At 34.4% G+C, this 17,435-nt stretch overlaps 1 protein-coding gene across 8 annotated transcripts in view; it reads right to left on the bottom strand.

Moving 5' to 3' along the window:
* Window positions 1-17,435, bottom strand: part of LOC138691244 (carboxypeptidase D-like) — a 136,138-nt gene that overhangs the window by 36,319 nt on the left and 82,384 nt on the right. For 7 of the 8 annotated variants that reach the window (XM_069813065.1, XM_069813061.1, XM_069813062.1 and 4 more), the window contains 2 exons: window positions 10,585-10,668; window positions 2,386-2,559 (listed from right to left, as the gene is read on the bottom strand). In XM_069813065.1, the coding sequence (XP_069669166.1) occupies window positions 2,386-2,559; window positions 10,585-10,668 (258 nt within the window). The remainder of the gene's footprint in view (window positions 1-2,385; window positions 2,560-10,584; window positions 10,669-17,435) is intronic. The other variant, XM_069813059.1, reaches the window with a different exon arrangement.

Here is a 17,435-nt window from a genome sequence, read left to right as displayed (position 1 = left end):
TAGATACTTCCATAATCACAAAGTAAGCTGATAGCAAGTTGGTATATAGGTTATCATCATTATTCTAAAAGTAAATTATTGCTACAATGCATACTTAAAAATAGGGTAGAAAGTAGCAAAGAATCTAAAAATGTGTAGGTCTATTCCCGTTTAAACTTGAAAATGTACTTCTCTGTACTCTTCTGTGATATTTGGGAAGTAGTAAAACCGTGGTCAGTAACTTTAAAATATGTATTCCCATAGAAAAATTCAATATGCATAGCACAGTATGTACTGGCACACAATTAACAAGCTTTTACCAATAGCTTATACATATACAAGTCCTTATGCTTAACATATTATAACAAATTTAAGAGATTAAAAATCCATATACAATTTTTTATAAAGTATGTCTTCTTCTTTTTCTTACCTTCTGTGGATTTAGAGCCTGTTATTTAGAGTGCCCATCTTTTCTTTGGTCGGCTCAAGTTTCTCTTACTACCAATACAGTAGAAACTATAAAACACTAATTTTCTTAAATTAAAACATTAAAAGTGTTAAAAAAAATTTAAAAAAAGGTACTATACCTTAATGATGGACAGGCCCATTTCAACACAATGTGGTGTCAACATCAGTGTCCTTCGAACTACTTTAACACTTTTAATGTTTTAATTTAAGAAAATTAGTGTTATAATTCTAATATAAGTGTTAAAGCGAAGAAAAAAAAATAGTGGACCAATACTAGTATTCTATGTTGTATCATCCACTTATTCTTCTTCTGCTTCTCCTTCTTCTTCTTCTTCTTCTTCTTCTTCTTCTTCTTCTTCTTCTTCTTCTTCTAATGACTCAATCACTTATTACTTGAATGTTACATTGTTAATGACACTGTTCTGTATTCTGCCAAGTCTGGTTTTCTTGGTTATTTTCATAATTATAGACATTTCTGTTGTTTCCATATTTGACTTTTTTTTTTTTTTTTGCAGTGTCTGCTATGTTTCTGCCGAGTCAGTTAGTACTGGGCTTAATTATTGCTTTGTAGTTTGTAACTTCTGGTTCTTACTTATTCAGGAATGTTTAAGTATAATTATAGGTAAATCGTTATCATCATACAATGCACAGTTTAGGACCTTAGAGCACAAGGATTAATAAAACTGTGAAATGTTTGTCGAAATGCAGGGTGGAAGGTAACCTTTTACAATCCTTCTGTATCTTGTTCCCAGAAGGCCGGTTTTCGAAAAAAAAAAATGATCTTTTGTAACTTGAAATTATGATCAAGTTTTTCATGAAACTGCTCAAAATTGGATTTTTATCTCATGTAGAATGATAGAGTAAGCTATGTATGGCCATGTTACAGTAGTATTTGCATGGAAAATAACACAGATTTCGAATAAATCGCGTTAATAATCGTGTACACATTGCATGGGAACAGGGCTGTGACACGCTGGCAACACTGTTTCTTACGTGTCACGCAAACCATGTGGCCGAGCTAGGTGTACGGAGCGGACGATATGCTTACATTCACTTCGTCATTGGTTGCAGGCTACAAGCAGTTCGAAGCAGTTGAAACACAACGAGATGCCACAGTTTTCTAATCGTGAGTATCTGGACATGTTATTAATTTATGGCGAAACTGGTCACAATGCCGCTGCAGCTGCTCGCTTATACTGTGACAGATAACTGGGTCAGGAGTGTGAAAGTTGTAGAGACGCAACTTGTTGACACTTTGAACAATATCTTTAAAAGACACTGTAGAGAATGGTGCACAATATGTAACAGTGTACCCCACATTAATGTGTATCATTTTCATTTAGTTTCAAAGTTGTTTATTTCTTCCAAACATTGTACTGTAATTGAGTTGGAGTGACATCAACTGTGTGATCCTCAATGTAAAATAATACTGTATTTAAAGGGTTAATTTTGTTTTATGCATAATTTTTCTTTCTACTGTATTATTGATGATACTGACTTAAAATGTAACGGAAACTACGTGTTTGTTCGTGTGTGTGGGTTTTCCTATACAGATCAGTCCTACTCCAACCTCTACCTAACAAAATCTTTTGGCAGGTGGCAAGTGGTCATACGTTGGTTCACAGACAAATCTATACATGCTTTCCTATGCAGACGGTCCCACTCTACTCTTTAGCTCTTAGTTTCCTCAGGACGGGCACTCTGCACTATAAACTAATGGAACATGTCTATCTGGGACTGGTCTACATAGGAACTCTCTGTAGGTGTATATAATTATATTTGTAACGTGAAAAAAAAATTAAAGTGATTTGTATTTAAATTAAACAAAATTATTCAAAGGTACAACAGTTTCCTCTACCTATTCTTACACATTTCAACAAATTTCTTTTTATATTCTTATAGAGTATACTTAATTTTGTCTTGAGTGAAAACAATTACCTGTGATAGGATACCATGCGGCTCCATTTGTTATTCCATCTTCGAATCTCTTGTCCATATCGTGGCATGGAAGCCCCAAATGCATTGTAGGATGAGTTCTTGCATATGTTGTCGCCAGATGTCGAAATACATCATCATCTGGTGATATAGATGGAAGGTAGGGGTCTGCCATATCTAGTGTGTAAAGATTCGTTGAATTATGATGCATACATGTCTTACAGAATTTTGTGATTGTAAAGACAAATGTTTTTGTAGGCTATACGAGTAGATTATGCACTACACACACGTGCATTCATGCACACAGAAGCTCATGCCACTATATGTACATCAGATATTCGCACACATCACATACTCATGCACGCACATATTTTCTCATACATGAATACATACATGCAGACATAAATACACGGACACATACTATAACAGGGTGTCCCAGAAGGAAATTTCAGTACAGTATTCTGGGAGATCATAGTATAAGTCATTTTGAACAAAAAGTTCCTATGAATATGTAGTCTATACCAAACTATTGTCAGGATAGAACTATTTGAATGTAAAATTGCCATGGAGACTTGTTTATGTACATGGCCAATTTGTTATTGTGGACTGGTACTACCTGAATATTCCTTAGGCTATGTAGTTTCAGAATGACGGAGCCCCTTCTCATTATTGGCATCGTGTCAGGGCTCATCTAAATACCATATTTCATAATCGATGGATTGATCAGAACTGCCAGAGAACGTTCCTTTGGCTACACAGTATGTTATGTACTTTCAGCATGACAAAGCCTCTTCTCATTGTTAGCACTGTGTGAGGGCTCATCTCAATACCAAATTTCCTAGTCGATGGATTGGTCATAGCAGTACTATTCTCTGACCAGCAAGATCTCCAGACTTCAAGCACCTGGATTTTTGTTTATGGGTTTGAATGAAGGGTGACGTGTGGGTTTGCACGCGCACGCGCACGCACACACACGCACGCACGCGCGCGCGCGCACACACACACACACACACACACACACACACACACACACACACACACACACACACACACACACACACACACACACACACACACACACACACAGGGACACTTTCACTTTGAATAAACCAACCTCATTTTATTGATGTTCTTATTTACGAACATCAGCTAAGGGAAAAGAACATGCATTAATTGTAAGGTATAGCAATCTTAAAATTGAAACAATACTAAATATTTTATCTTTTCCTGTATTATACTACTCATATGAATGTATTTCTTCAAGTAAATAATGATTAAGTAGTACCGGTACCAAGTTATGAAATTCCGCACAGTCCTTTTTGAAAAACACTTTAACAATTAGCATATATTTCACAGTTTCTACAGATATTCTATTCTTTTCTTTTGTCCATAAGGATTCCATCTGGAAAACCAGTATTTCAATACTAGCATAGTTATTACCACATCCGTTACAGTAATGCCAATTAGTAATACATTTTTATGAATGAGAGCTATCGATTTCTTGGTAATTACATGTTTTAAGTTAAAAAATAGGAACGTTCAACACAAATTCACAAAATACGGGACAAATTCTGTGTCCTGAAGAAGTTTATCAGGACACTGGGACACAACCTCATAATAAAAGATGATCCTGTAAAATACGGAACATATGCAAAATCTAGTGAAATGTACAGAAGGAAAGTTAATACACAAGACGAACTGCTCGATCACATAGTGGATGCTGTTGCCATCACAGTGATCTTGAGCAACACGTCATTCATCTTCAGTCACGAGTTGAAAAAGTTCGAAACATACTGAAGATGACACTACACTGGTGTCGAAACGGAACCTGTCTGTTATAAGGTACAAAACCTCATTAAAATTATAACACTTTCAAACTTTCAACTAAGTTTTAAGTTGAAAAATGTATTGAGGTAGGAGGTGGAATTTTTGAGAATATATTGTAAAATCTTTATCACTTGAATAAGAAATAACATGAAATAATTGAAAAAAAAAATAGTAAATAATTGATTATTTTTATAAATTTTTATAAGAGGTTGTGGAAAAATAGTAGTTCTGTCTTGACAGCCATTTGATATAGACCACATATTCATATGAACTTTTTTGTTCAAAATGATTGACACTATGATCTCCCAGAATATTGATATTCCCTCTTGTAGGTGTGTAAAAGGACTTCTGTATACAGTACTGCAGTATTATCTAAAAATTTAACAAAGAATTCATTTATGTTATATTAGTCAAGTACCGGTATTTCGTAATTTATCCCCTATATCAGCAACTAAGAATAATTGTCATTTACAGGTTAAATAAATCAAAATAACAAGCTAGTCAAAGTATATGTGTTTTTGTAAATGTGTAAGAAAGAAATTAATTAGAATACCGGTACATATTACTGTACGGTACATGACAGTACATGTGAATATACAAGGTGTCTCAAATTAATGGGCGTTTCTAAATACAATAAAATAAATAAGGTACACTGCATAATTAGACAGAAAATAAAAATACAAGAATTGTAACATTACATATTGCTATCTGTGTAACAACATCATCAGTCACATTCAAGTTTTAAAACTTATGTCCTACAATTAACGACCTTGACGATGTTCACATTCAGAGAACCTGCGATGGAGATTTAATTACTTTATTGGAATTTTTTTATTAAATTATTATTTATTTGTAATTATGATGGAATGACATGTTCCAACATCGCAATAGAGATGGATTTGATTTCAACACAGATGTTATTCTTGAGCTCTTCAATGGTGTGTGGTCGACTTGCATATACTTTGCTTTTCAGGTGCCCCTGCAGGAAATAATCACACACAATTAAATCAGGGGACTTAGAGGGCCAATCAATGTCACCATTCCTGAAGATGATGCGGTTGTGGAAAATTTGGCGCACTGCTTGCATAGAAATTCTCACTGAATGCGACGTATCCCTAGCTTGCTGGAACCAATATGGCCTCTGTGTAGGTAATCTAGCAAGTTTCCGTAAGAAAACTGTGTTTACCATGTTGGCATACCTGATAGATGCTATCATGGACCATTTCTTCTGATATTAAAATAACGCCGACATTCCCTTTGAGCAGTGGCCACACTATCACCATTTTTATAAAAGGCCTTAACAGCTATTACTTGTTGAATCCATTCCATCGAGCCATGTTTCTGGCACAGTGTTGTTAAACAGATGACAGTCAGACATTGTGTCTGCAAATGGTGTAGTATTGTTAAACAAAATAATGAAGGTAAAAAATTGTTGGCAACATCAAAAGGAAAGATTTTCTCAGCAAATTAACAAATTCCGTTTATTTGAGATACCTTGTATTGGGGTGTGCACAAGTTTTGATTTCTGGTGCATCGAAGTTCTTTTAGTCTAGTTGATAGTTGTAAATAATTGTTCACGATATTCTTACAGGGTGCCAGTAACTATAATAACTTAATTAAGAAATAAAAATATCTCTTCTGTTTAGTAATATATAGATCAGCCTAAGGAAAAGAAGCTTTCTTCCGCAGATAATGATGTCTACTTTCAAAATTGTGTATTAATATAAACTGTAGGCTGTAGGCCATATTTTTCACTGTAGGTCATATTTTTCACTGAGGTATGGAAGACAAGGTACATATTTAACTCGCTTGTCATCATTTATTTGCAGTTTATAATACCTATATGCTATTATTCTGTTTTATTCTTAAATGAAAACTAGGCCTACTTAGTAATGAGTTGATCTATTTTTATCTAAATATAATATACTCATATTATAATAATAATAATAATAATAATAATAATAATAATAATTTCTACGATAGTGCGTAAAGTTGCATTTTACCCACTATTACCAGTGCTTAAAGTAAGTCTTTAAAATACTAGTGCGTGAAAAATAAGTGATCACTTTTGGCACTGCTATTTATTTTACGTACTGCCAAAAGAAATGCAATATTCAATGTTCAAACTTCATTCAGTAAAAAATCAATGCATTACCTCGATCTTTCATGATGTAAATATTACACGTAACACAAATAAGTAGGTAACAAATTTAACATTCATATGTACATTTTAGCCCATATTATTCTGAAGTTACACATTTAGTACATATTGCAACAAGATGTAGCATTCAACTTTTCTTAAATGCTTTCTTGACGGTTTAGACGGCCATGAAATCGTGATCATAAATTAAAAAGGCTGTCATTCCATGCATACTTATTTTGTATTGATTCTGAATTTAGATGGTCATGACATCGTGATCTTATAACCTCTTCAACTTGAAATATTTATTTAATGTAAATTTGTACTATCGTAGAAAAGACACTAGTGTTAACACATAAATGATAGTGTAGAATTTGAAGAGGGGCCTTCAGAATTTTTATCACAATCTTCTGCACCTCATAAAAGGGAATTTTAAAGGATTTAAGGATATTACATATAAATTTTGGTAAAACAACCCCTCACTCCAAATAGTAAGCCTGTAACATCCCAGTTGTAAAGCAAAATGCCATATTTTTCACTGAGGTATGGAAGACAAGGTACATATTTAACTCGCTTGTCATCCTTTATTTGCAGTGCCTGATTCGTCTCTCGTTCAAAGCAAATCGTAGGCTCTAAGACCGTCACTTTCTGGGTTCTTCTATTGATGGCAATTATATCCACCCTTCTATGAGAATCATCTTCAGACACACAATGAATCTCCTCATGTACTTTCCGTTCTCTGTTTTTTAGCAGGTTGGCAATTGCTGTATGGGCACGATGGTGTCTGTTGTTACGCAGTAGCTCTCCCTTCTGACAGAACCCCAGTATGTGGCCAAGTGTTTGTCTCGTTGCAGCCAGGATGGCGACAATGGGTAGTACTAAAGGTTGTGCCAGGGACAGATCTCACTGCGGTGATGTTGCAGGACATCTTGATGGCATTGATGTATTCTGAGGACGAAAGAACTTTTTAGAGAAGATCCAGGAGTTGGCTTTGGGGCATTCTTCATATGTACAAACACCTTTGCCTTTATGTGGGAGCTGGCACCATGACTGGAACGATTTTTTTCTGAGAACTTCTCTGAGATGTTGTCCTTTAATTAGAGGAGTGACGCTGTTTGGAGCAATATTCAGGCGCGTGAGAGATGTTGTCTTCTCCTCTTCTAGATTTCTCATGTGATGTAGCTGTGCATCATTCATGTGTGCCAGTTGCCTACAGATTTTATAATGTTGAATACTGACTTCCCGTTCAGCTCTCAGAATTCCAAGACCTCTTACATTCTTCAATGCATACAGCATGGCATTCGGAGATATACATTCATAAAGTCATCTTTGTGACTCTTGTGTGTTCGTGAAACGAGGTGAAGTGAAACTTGGCTTCACTTCATTTCACAAACTTTACATTCGTGCCAAAAAGAGAATCTTTACGAACTTATATCATAAATAACTAAGTTATTAGAATATATGATTTGTAATTTACATAAAAATTATCACATTTGAATAATTGATTGAATGACGATCTTACTCGTGTTAATTATGTAAGCATGTGTGGCTTACAGCTGTTTCGATGTTACTTGACACCATCCTTAGAGCCTACTAGATCTTGGCGCTATCTTAACTTCCCTGCCTGTTGTGTGGGTGCGTTCGTGTGATGAAGAGTTGTGTCAAATAGTGTGTGTATTCTGAAATTGATCTGTGTGTTGAGAATTTGATTAGGGTGTGTTTTAGTGTGTCTGTATATTTCATATTGTTCTAGTGTGTTGAGTTTTTGGTTTTTGGGTTGTATGTGTAGGATTTCCATGTCTGTATTTATGTTATTGTATGTGTGGTTAGCATTAGTTATGTCTTCGGCATATGTAGATGTATTGTGTCCTCTGGTTATTGCTTTAATGTGTTCTTTGTATCGAGTTTGGAATGATCTGCCTGTCTGTCCAATGTAGAAACTGTTGCAACTATTGCATGTGAGTTTGTATATGCCTGTGTGGTTGTATTTATTTGTTTGTGTTTGTGTGTTGAGATGTCTTTGTAGTGTGTTTTCTGTTCCGTATGCTATGTTGTATTTCTGTTTTCTGAATGAGGATGCGATCTTGTGTGTGTTTTTGTTTTCGTATGTTAGTGTGATGTATTTCTTGTGTTCTTGTGTTTGTGTTGTTTTTTGTGTGTTTTTGTGTCTGTTGAGTTTTTGTTTTGTCTTCCTTATGATGTTGTCTATTATGTTTGGGTTGTAACCATTTTCTTGTGCTATGTATTTGATTGTGTTCACTTCTTCATTGTAGTGTTGTTGACTCATGGGTATGTTGAGTAATCTCTGTACCATTGTCCTGAATGCAGCATGTATGTGTTGTGTGGGGTTGTGTTACATAATTAACTCGAGTAAGATCGTCATTTAATCATTTATATTCAAGTGTTAAAAGTAGTGTACGAAAGATTCAACATGGATTATCACATTTGTGTCTGTGCATGCATGCTTATGAAAATGCTTTAAGTTAATGACAAAAATCGAAGTGGATCACAAAGACAGGAATAACGAATAATAGGACAAGCATTCCCAAAGTTTAATTTGTTAGGGTACACATAAATTCCTCAATAGCAGGGGTGTAACATCAATAGGAGTGAAAGAAGCTGTGCTTTCCTCCGAATTGCCACTTTGTTATTACCGTACTTCAAACCTAATTTGCTTGTCACATAGGTACTCGTAAAACAAAGAGTTTCAAATGAATTACTGGTATTTTTTATAATAATGCAAGTTATTTGCAATGCAGTAGGCTAGATGAAAAAAAGCATACGCAGCCAGAAACAAGACAATCTGACCATAGACAAAAATACAAAAGAAAAAACATAACTCTCTCAAGCCAGATGTGCAACTTGAAAGTTATGTCGATGTAATATTTGTCCATAGCAGAGTGATTGCTGCTGGTTGCTGGCTTGGTCCAAAGATTGTCTACTTGGAAGAAATGGACTACTTGGACTGGTAAATATCGCATCACAAAATGTTCCTTTAAAGACTGAATTTACATAGAATGATTTTCGTTATAAAGTAGCTAAATGTAAGAGGAATGTTAATCTTATAGGGATGTATGTATGATACAGTACCACGATATAAGACCAACAAGAACGTCTAAAAAAATCAAGAATAATATTTAAGTTATGACACTGTTATAATTAGGGCTAGGATTTTGAAGACCTATAAATCATGAAAAATGTCCTAAAAACAATGCATTTATGAACTAAAAGTCTTTCAAAAATGCCCTTAAAATGCCCTAAAAATTGATCTTACATAACTGGGTTAGTAAGAATATTAATATTTAGACTAGTAATTAAATTAAATTCTAGTACCAACATTCAAGTTTATTTAATTTTACATAATTTTTCTAAGTAGTACACTTTAATTAATTATTTCACCTGATGTAGCTCCAGGTAGTCCACCACAAGGCCATTCTTATCCGGAACTAGCAGGTATAGAGGAGTCTATATTGAAGGGGTGGTTGGACTGATCCATTATGTGGGGAGTGTACCACGTTAAAATGACAATATTTGTGTAGAAAAACGATTAAAATAATATACAAAATAATAGGTATTAATTGAAAAAAAAATATGTAGAGAAAATATCAAAGGAAATAAATAATATTTTACATTAATAATGGGGATTTATGGCTAAAATTAAATGAAAATACCCAAAAAATGACCGAATAAAACAAAAAATGCTCTTATGAGTTGTGAGAGGCAAAAAATGCAAAAAAAATGCCCTAACAAATATGTTTGAAAACACTCAGTTTATCACATAACATATTTAATTTTTACTTCATCAATGAAATAAATTAATGCTTCTCTCTTCTTAACTTTTACAATAAACTGTCTAGCTTTTATGAATCAGTTAATCTTTTAGTACTTTGATTTTATTGTATTTGTAAATTTAATATTAATTGTAATTACAATTGTAATTGTATTCTTAATATTGTAGTTGTAATCCCCTGGTAGAGAGGAAGAGAAGCCCTGATGGCCTTATCTCTACCAGGTTAAATAAATAAATACTAAAGCAGCAATGTTTCTGGTTTACTAGAAAAAAAAGATGCAATTTCATCAAAATCCTAGCCCTAGTTATGATACTGTTATAATAGCTTGAAGTTCAAAAGTAAAAAAGTAACGCTACACCACTGCTTAAAATGTTTGTCTGCCTTTAGCCGTTACCAACACAAAAAGCATAGACGAATAAGGTCTTAATTGTGATCAGTTCAGACCAGGAAATAGGCGTTTCCAAGGAGATGTTATGTTGTTCTTGCCGAAGTCTGACGTGGAGAGGAGACGGTGTACCACATCCCAGGCTGTGAATGGAATATCACGAAAACCCAGTATTTACTAATTATGTAAAGAATATCACAATTTATTCTGTAGAGAAATAGCTAATGAATAGACTTTTCCAATAAAAATGTAATTAATGTATTATTTCATAACAAAATACAAGCTATGGTACTGGTACATAAAATATTAATATTGCAAGATACACAGAATGATTCACAAAGAACCTAACCCTAAAATTGTGTTACAGGTCAGATATTATAGTGACATGAATTTCTTTCCAAGCGCATGTGAATTGCTGAATGTTTTATGCTGAGTTATTACATACAAGTTATAACACTAGATGACAACAGCTCCACGACAAATGAGTAAAACAAAGTGCTGTATGTGTGTTCATCCTACAGACCTAATAGATTCTTGCCTCATTACTTGCAACACAACAGCAATTCAGAATAAAACATGATGTGCAACAAGCACGTAAATTTGAAACGACAGATCCCTTCAATGAATGAGACAAATATAGATTACGGTACCATTGCCAGAGATGATGGTAATGGACGTTTGTGCTAGCCTGGAACAGTTGCCTAAAAATACTTGTGACGGCTTTCACAGAAGAGAAGATATTCATTCATCATTAAAAGCGGAATCTGGAAATGACAGTCCCTTCTCAACTGCCAGCTGTCAGGTTTTCAGCCGGACAGTCTAGCTTGTCAATCAAATGTGCAGTGTCTGGACGAAGATGTTGGCCAGATGCGAAATGTCTGGTTTTCTTCTTAGAGCTAAAGATTTCGAAATATATTTTCATAAAATGGCCATGTTTGAAAAAAATAAATAAATACATATAGACTTACTTTTAATTCATTATCATCAGAGATCAGAACTTTGGTAGAATGCCTTTTTAAATGTGTTAAATTCATCTTCATTTTGAAAGTAAATCTGTACGAATTGATTGAAATGTCACAGTTTTATGCTGGTCTTTTCTGCCTTTTTGAATATAAATGCCTAATTTACAAAATGAATGCTTTTTTTTTTTTGCCTTTACTTGATTATTTAACTATTATTTATTAATTTATTATTAAAAATTGCCTACAGGTATATTTTAATTTATTTCTATAACGGCTACAATGAAAGTGACTTCACTGAATGTGTATTATTATCTTTCAGTTCATATTCTCTTTGCAACAATGAGTGCTGCCGTGGAAAAATGTATAACAGTAAGCTTTTTAATTATCGCCTATGTTTATTTGACAAGGCAACAATGAGTGCGGGTCTAACGTTATTTTTCTTTCAGTTTTCATTGCGATGTTGTTGTAGCTAGCTAAATATTTCATATCGCAACATATTCGTACAACCATACAACCAAACACAAAAATACACTTTCCAAGTCTGCTGGGAAGAAGATTTCTTTGCTTCCAACAGTAATTGCAACATCGAGTCGAAAATCTCAATTTGCATTCGACTTACGTAAAGCTTTTCTTGCTGCCGAAATCCCTTTGTGGAAAGTGCAAGTTTTTGTAATTGCCTTTTGTATATTAGCTATTTATAATGCCTCTTTGCCTGCCTATTTTAGCTATTTATGATGCCTTTTTGCCTGCTTATTTTAATGATTTATAATGCCTAGACTTCCGGGCTCTGATTATCATTTATAATACATCTTAATAATATGTAGTTATAAATAGCCCTTATGTACTTTCTAATTTTTTATACTGCCTTCGATTTTATTACAACTTGGTACCTATTACGGTATTGGCAACATTGACAACTAAACGGCAAATTTCAATTTAGTTTGGAGGTGCTGTGTCTGTGGCTGCACCGGACTTCCATTCAGGCAGCCTGGGTTCAATCCCCAGCCAGGTTGTGATGGGATTTGTAGTGGACAAAGTAAATGTGGGAGAGGATTTTTCTCAGGTTATTCTCGTTTCTGTATATCATTGATTCCAGCAACAATTTTCACCTTCCCTTCATTTCATCTATCATCTGCAGTTGTTAAAATAGGCTGGGTTGAAGTCTTGAGGACATACGGGTTTCTGATGCTCATATAGGAAGGATTTAAGACTAGGCTCTGGGGTTTATCAGGTACTCGTCTGGGGATGGGACATGGCTCTGTTAGGGCTCAGGCATGAAGGCCAATCTATCAGCATCGGATTCATTAATGCTACCTGGGTCATCTATCGGACTTGGACAATCATTGCTTTTATAGGGCACACAGTGGGTCAATGTAAGTTAAAGTCCAAGGATCCGTTCTGGATACAGCCCTCGAAAAGACAAGAAAAGTCAAGCCATTGTTTAGAGTGTATAACAGTTTATAATTATATACAGAGTGAACTGTAAGTAATGTTCTCAATTTCAGAGGGTTATTCTTTGAGATATTTCAAACAAAAAAGTTAATACAATTTTCCTCGTTTTTGCTTTCTTTTCGAGATATTTTTTTTTTATATTAAATATTTTATAGTGTGTTTTGGGAAAGCCATTGATTTAATCCCAATGTGCTCAGTCAATTTAAGAGAGCAGGGTATTATGATAACAAATGATTGAAAGAATTTTAGTTTGATCCTTTAAATGTGCAGAAATTTGATCCAAACAAATGTAACATTTTAAAATTATTTTTCAGAACGAAAAGTTACATTTGTTCAGATTGAATTTTGTGAAGCTGTGTTGTAACGGAAGTCGAAGGTATAATGGCAGGAAATATTGGAAGACCACAACGAGAGTGCGTTTTTAATGATGAATGATTGAAAAGGAATTTATGGAATGGCTCTCAAGTAGAGACTATTAAACAGGATTCTGTAAAATTTGGCTGGTGAGTTTTATTGTAAGGTTTGATTCAGTCAAGGCGATGAAGTGTAACAGTACCGTATTTCAGATTCTCATGTTGATGAAATACGGAGTCCACTAAGAAGTTCTATTATATTTTATACCATTAGAAATCAATCAGAAACAAGATGGCTCTTGGATTAGGATTGGGATATGTCATATTAGTTTTGAAAATACATCTCCACATAGAGATCCGGCAATGTTTCATCGTTACTTATAAAAGAATACCAAATAGTCTATCAGCATTTTCAATTTGACAAAATGTAGATCATTCTTCAATATTTTTATGAAGGTGTCTGGCTGAAGCTCTGAGTTAAAGCTGGCAACCCCACTTTTGTTCAACACATCAAATGGCAACAAAGATAACGAAAATTCGGCCATTATTAGACCAGTTGCTTGAATAAGATAAGGGAGAAAAGATTTTGATGCTGTTTGAGGTTTCAGGAGTGGTACTCAATATGCAGGGCTGGGCAAAATACTGACATCCAAGTATTTCAAATACAAATACAAAATACTTCAAATAATTGTATTTGAAATACAAATACAAAATACTTTTAAAAAATTAACCAAAGTACATTTGTATTTCAAATACTCGATACAATATCTAGGCCTAAAGAAATAAGAATATTATCGTACTGAAAAATCTAAAATATTATATTAACATTAAAAGTATTTTTACCTCGAAGTTTTATATAAACACTGTAACTGAACATTCTTCCTTTTCCGAGTCATCAATGAAATTATGCTACATATGAATAATTACTGCTCCCTTTCAAAACAACCAGTTCCTCAAATGTTCATAAGATAAGGATCCCCTTGCTTATGAATGAATAAATCCTGCAAAACAGAACAGTCTTTCTATAGGCGCAGAGAAACACAAACTTATATTATACTTCATAAAAGCTTGTTTCACTGTTGAGTAATTCTCTAGAGTGCACAGGGTTGTCCCTTTGCCATTGAAGAATTGTATGAGCTCATACTCCACAGCAGACAAGTTCTATTCTTTTTGCTTTTCAAAGTCTGTTTTACTTGAGTTGAAAACATAAAAATTGTTTTCATCGTCTGAACTGACCAAAGATGTAGCAGACAACTGCTCAGCTGATTTCACACACATATTCTGTGTCCTCTTCTTTTCATTTAGTGAGGCAATGTCAGGTCTTCAATGATGGGTGGAGCAAGTTGCCAAAATAGCTCAATTTTCTTCTAGGATCAGATCAAACATCACTTTAAATCTTGATGAAAGTGAACTTATTAGGATTGGAGTTACTTGGAATAGATGGCGTAGCTTACTAGGTAACAGAATATGTAATCTGTTTTTAAGGGAAATTAATGTGGACGAAAGTTGGCCATAACAGCACGTCTTCTCATTTTGCGTTAAATTAAGGGCTAAGGCAATGGGTTTCAGAACTGCACAATATTCTTCACAGTGGCGTATACTGGTTAAAGGGTTTGGGCTACCGCTAACCCTATTATTACACAAAATATATCTAACAATTACTTTAATTTTAATTACTATGGTAAAACTAATCATACAAAATTATTACATTGTGTTATATTATAAACTTTTTCTTTTGTAATTTCCTTGGGGTACCGCCGGTAGCCCGCAAAATACGCCCCTGATTCTTCAAGGTACTGAAACTCAACATCTTCGAAGGTTGGCAATCCCAGTTTTTCACATATACTGTACTGGTTATGTCATGCTTGAATTGCAATACTTGAGAGAGTGAGTCATAAAGAGAATTCCATTGAGTTGGGCAAGGAACTTTAATGAATATTTCAAGACATCTGATATAATTTCTGAGTATTTGAATCTCCTAGACACATTCCATAATGCTAAACATTTAGCAAATGTTGGGTGATGGATCCTTGATGCTGTTGGAGATTTCTTTATGGCATTAAGGAAATCAGTTGTGGAAAGAAAACTGAGTGTATGGCTAGCACAACTGAAATGGGTAGGTAAATAAGACAAAAGTTCATTCTTCAAATCCAAATCTTGAAGAACAAGAAGAAGAAAAAAGTATTTTGAGTATTTCAAATAAAAAATACATCAATTTTATGTGTTTAAATACAAAATACTTTCGAAAATCCTTACAAATTACAAAATACAAATGTATTTCAAATACGTATTTCAAATACTGCCCAGCCCTGCCAATATGCCTGGAATGCTGTATCACGAGGTTTACGAATCAAGCATGATTCAATTTGCCAGGATATATAGACTCACAGAATTGCAGGATTTGGGCTACTGATATTCCTCATGAATTTCACGATTCGCCTCTTCATTTGAAGAAACTAGGAGTTTAGTATGCCATAACTGATGTGAGAACAGCAAGTGTCATTTTCTTTAGCGAAACATTAAACACCATAAACAATTTGATTATGTGAAAATGACACAGAGACACTTTCAACAAGATGGCATGACAAACCACACATCATGCGAGGCAATGGCAACAATTCAGAATTTTTCTGAGGACCATGTCATTTACAAGAATCTGTGGCCATCACAGTCGCCCGTCGTTTTTGTGGAACTATCTTAAGGAAAAAGTGTACTGTAATATGCATGATTCACAGCTCAGAAAGAACATTAGGAATGCAGTCATAAACACTGATAGTGCAACATTGAGACACATTATGAAAAACATGAAGAACCCCATCGACATTTGTCTGGAAGAAAACAGCAGCTACTTTCAGCACTTGCTATGATGTGATGTGTTAAACATGAGAGAAGGAGAGAAGGTACCGGTACCTGAAACTTTCAATAATTTCCATTCATCCATTTACGATCTACAACAAATATTACATGTGAGTGTGATCACTTGTCGAACAAGGGAAATATAAGGAAAACAAAGCGAAGACAAGGAGAACACAAAGAAAACCAAGGGAGTATAAGGAAAACATGGGGAATACAATGTGAACAAAGCAAGGCGTTGAATTTTTATGTGACGATCAATTCCAAAGTTAGTGCCCTCACACCTAGTGAGGAGAAAGATGTAGTTCAAATCAAAACTTTGGGTTCAGGTCTATAGGAATCAATCTTGATCTGTAACAAAGCAAGAATATCAGGCAAACCTCTAAATGATTGACTTCTTCTGCTATTCGTCGTCGTCGTCGTCATCATCATCATCATCGTCGTCGTCGTCGTCGTCGCCGTCGCACAGTGTGTAATTTCACACAGCTAGCCAGCCAAAAATCATTTTTCACACCCCTGTCTTTAATGCTAAATTCTTATGTAGACGTGTTTATAACACTCCAAAATGTTATATCCAAGTATAGATAGATGCTTACATCTGGTAGGGGACCCTCACAAGAGCGAAAGTTGCATGTCCCAGATAAGATCATTTATCTGCCAAGGCAGGCGCACAGTTTGTGTTTGGATGATGCAAAGTGAGGGAGTTAATATAATATTTTTCTCTAATATACAGTGTGGATATCATATGAAGATATATACTTACAAATAAACTAATTCTTTTGCTAAAATTATTATGTTATTGTCCAGAATAAGAGTCCGAATAAACATGTGCAGAGAGTAGAAGTTAAACCTTATTATGGTCCATTATTTTAAGTTGATTTTAAATTTGAATTTAAATTTTGTGCAGATATTCATTATGCTTTTGTGAGCAAGACGTCGTGATTTTTTTCTGCAACCAGACGCATACAGAATAACTATTAATTATTTTCAGATGCCATGCACTTCGTAACCTGGAGGGCTGTTTTCGAGGTGTGGAACAAGAGCGAGGGAAAAGTGAAATTCTCAAATATATAACTGAACATTTTGGTCTCAAAGATTCCTCTGATGACATTTTACAGTCAATAAAGAAATGAATTAGATTTCTATGCTCGAAAAATCGATTACGGTGGGAAAAATACAGCAGAAATGAGAATAAATTCTTAAAATAGAATGCGCTATGTTTGAACCAAGATGCAAAGTCTGAGAATAAAATATATCCTTTGCTATCTACTACAAAATAATTTCAATTTG

Source organism: Periplaneta americana, chromosome 16, assembly GCF_040183065.1.
Source record: "Periplaneta americana isolate PAMFEO1 chromosome 16, P.americana_PAMFEO1_priV1, whole genome shotgun sequence".
Lineage (NCBI taxonomy): Eukaryota > Metazoa > Arthropoda > Insecta > Blattodea > Blattidae > Periplaneta > Periplaneta americana.
The sequence above is the reverse complement of the archived record's forward strand: the minus strand, read 5'-3'. Positions and strand labels throughout refer to the sequence as shown.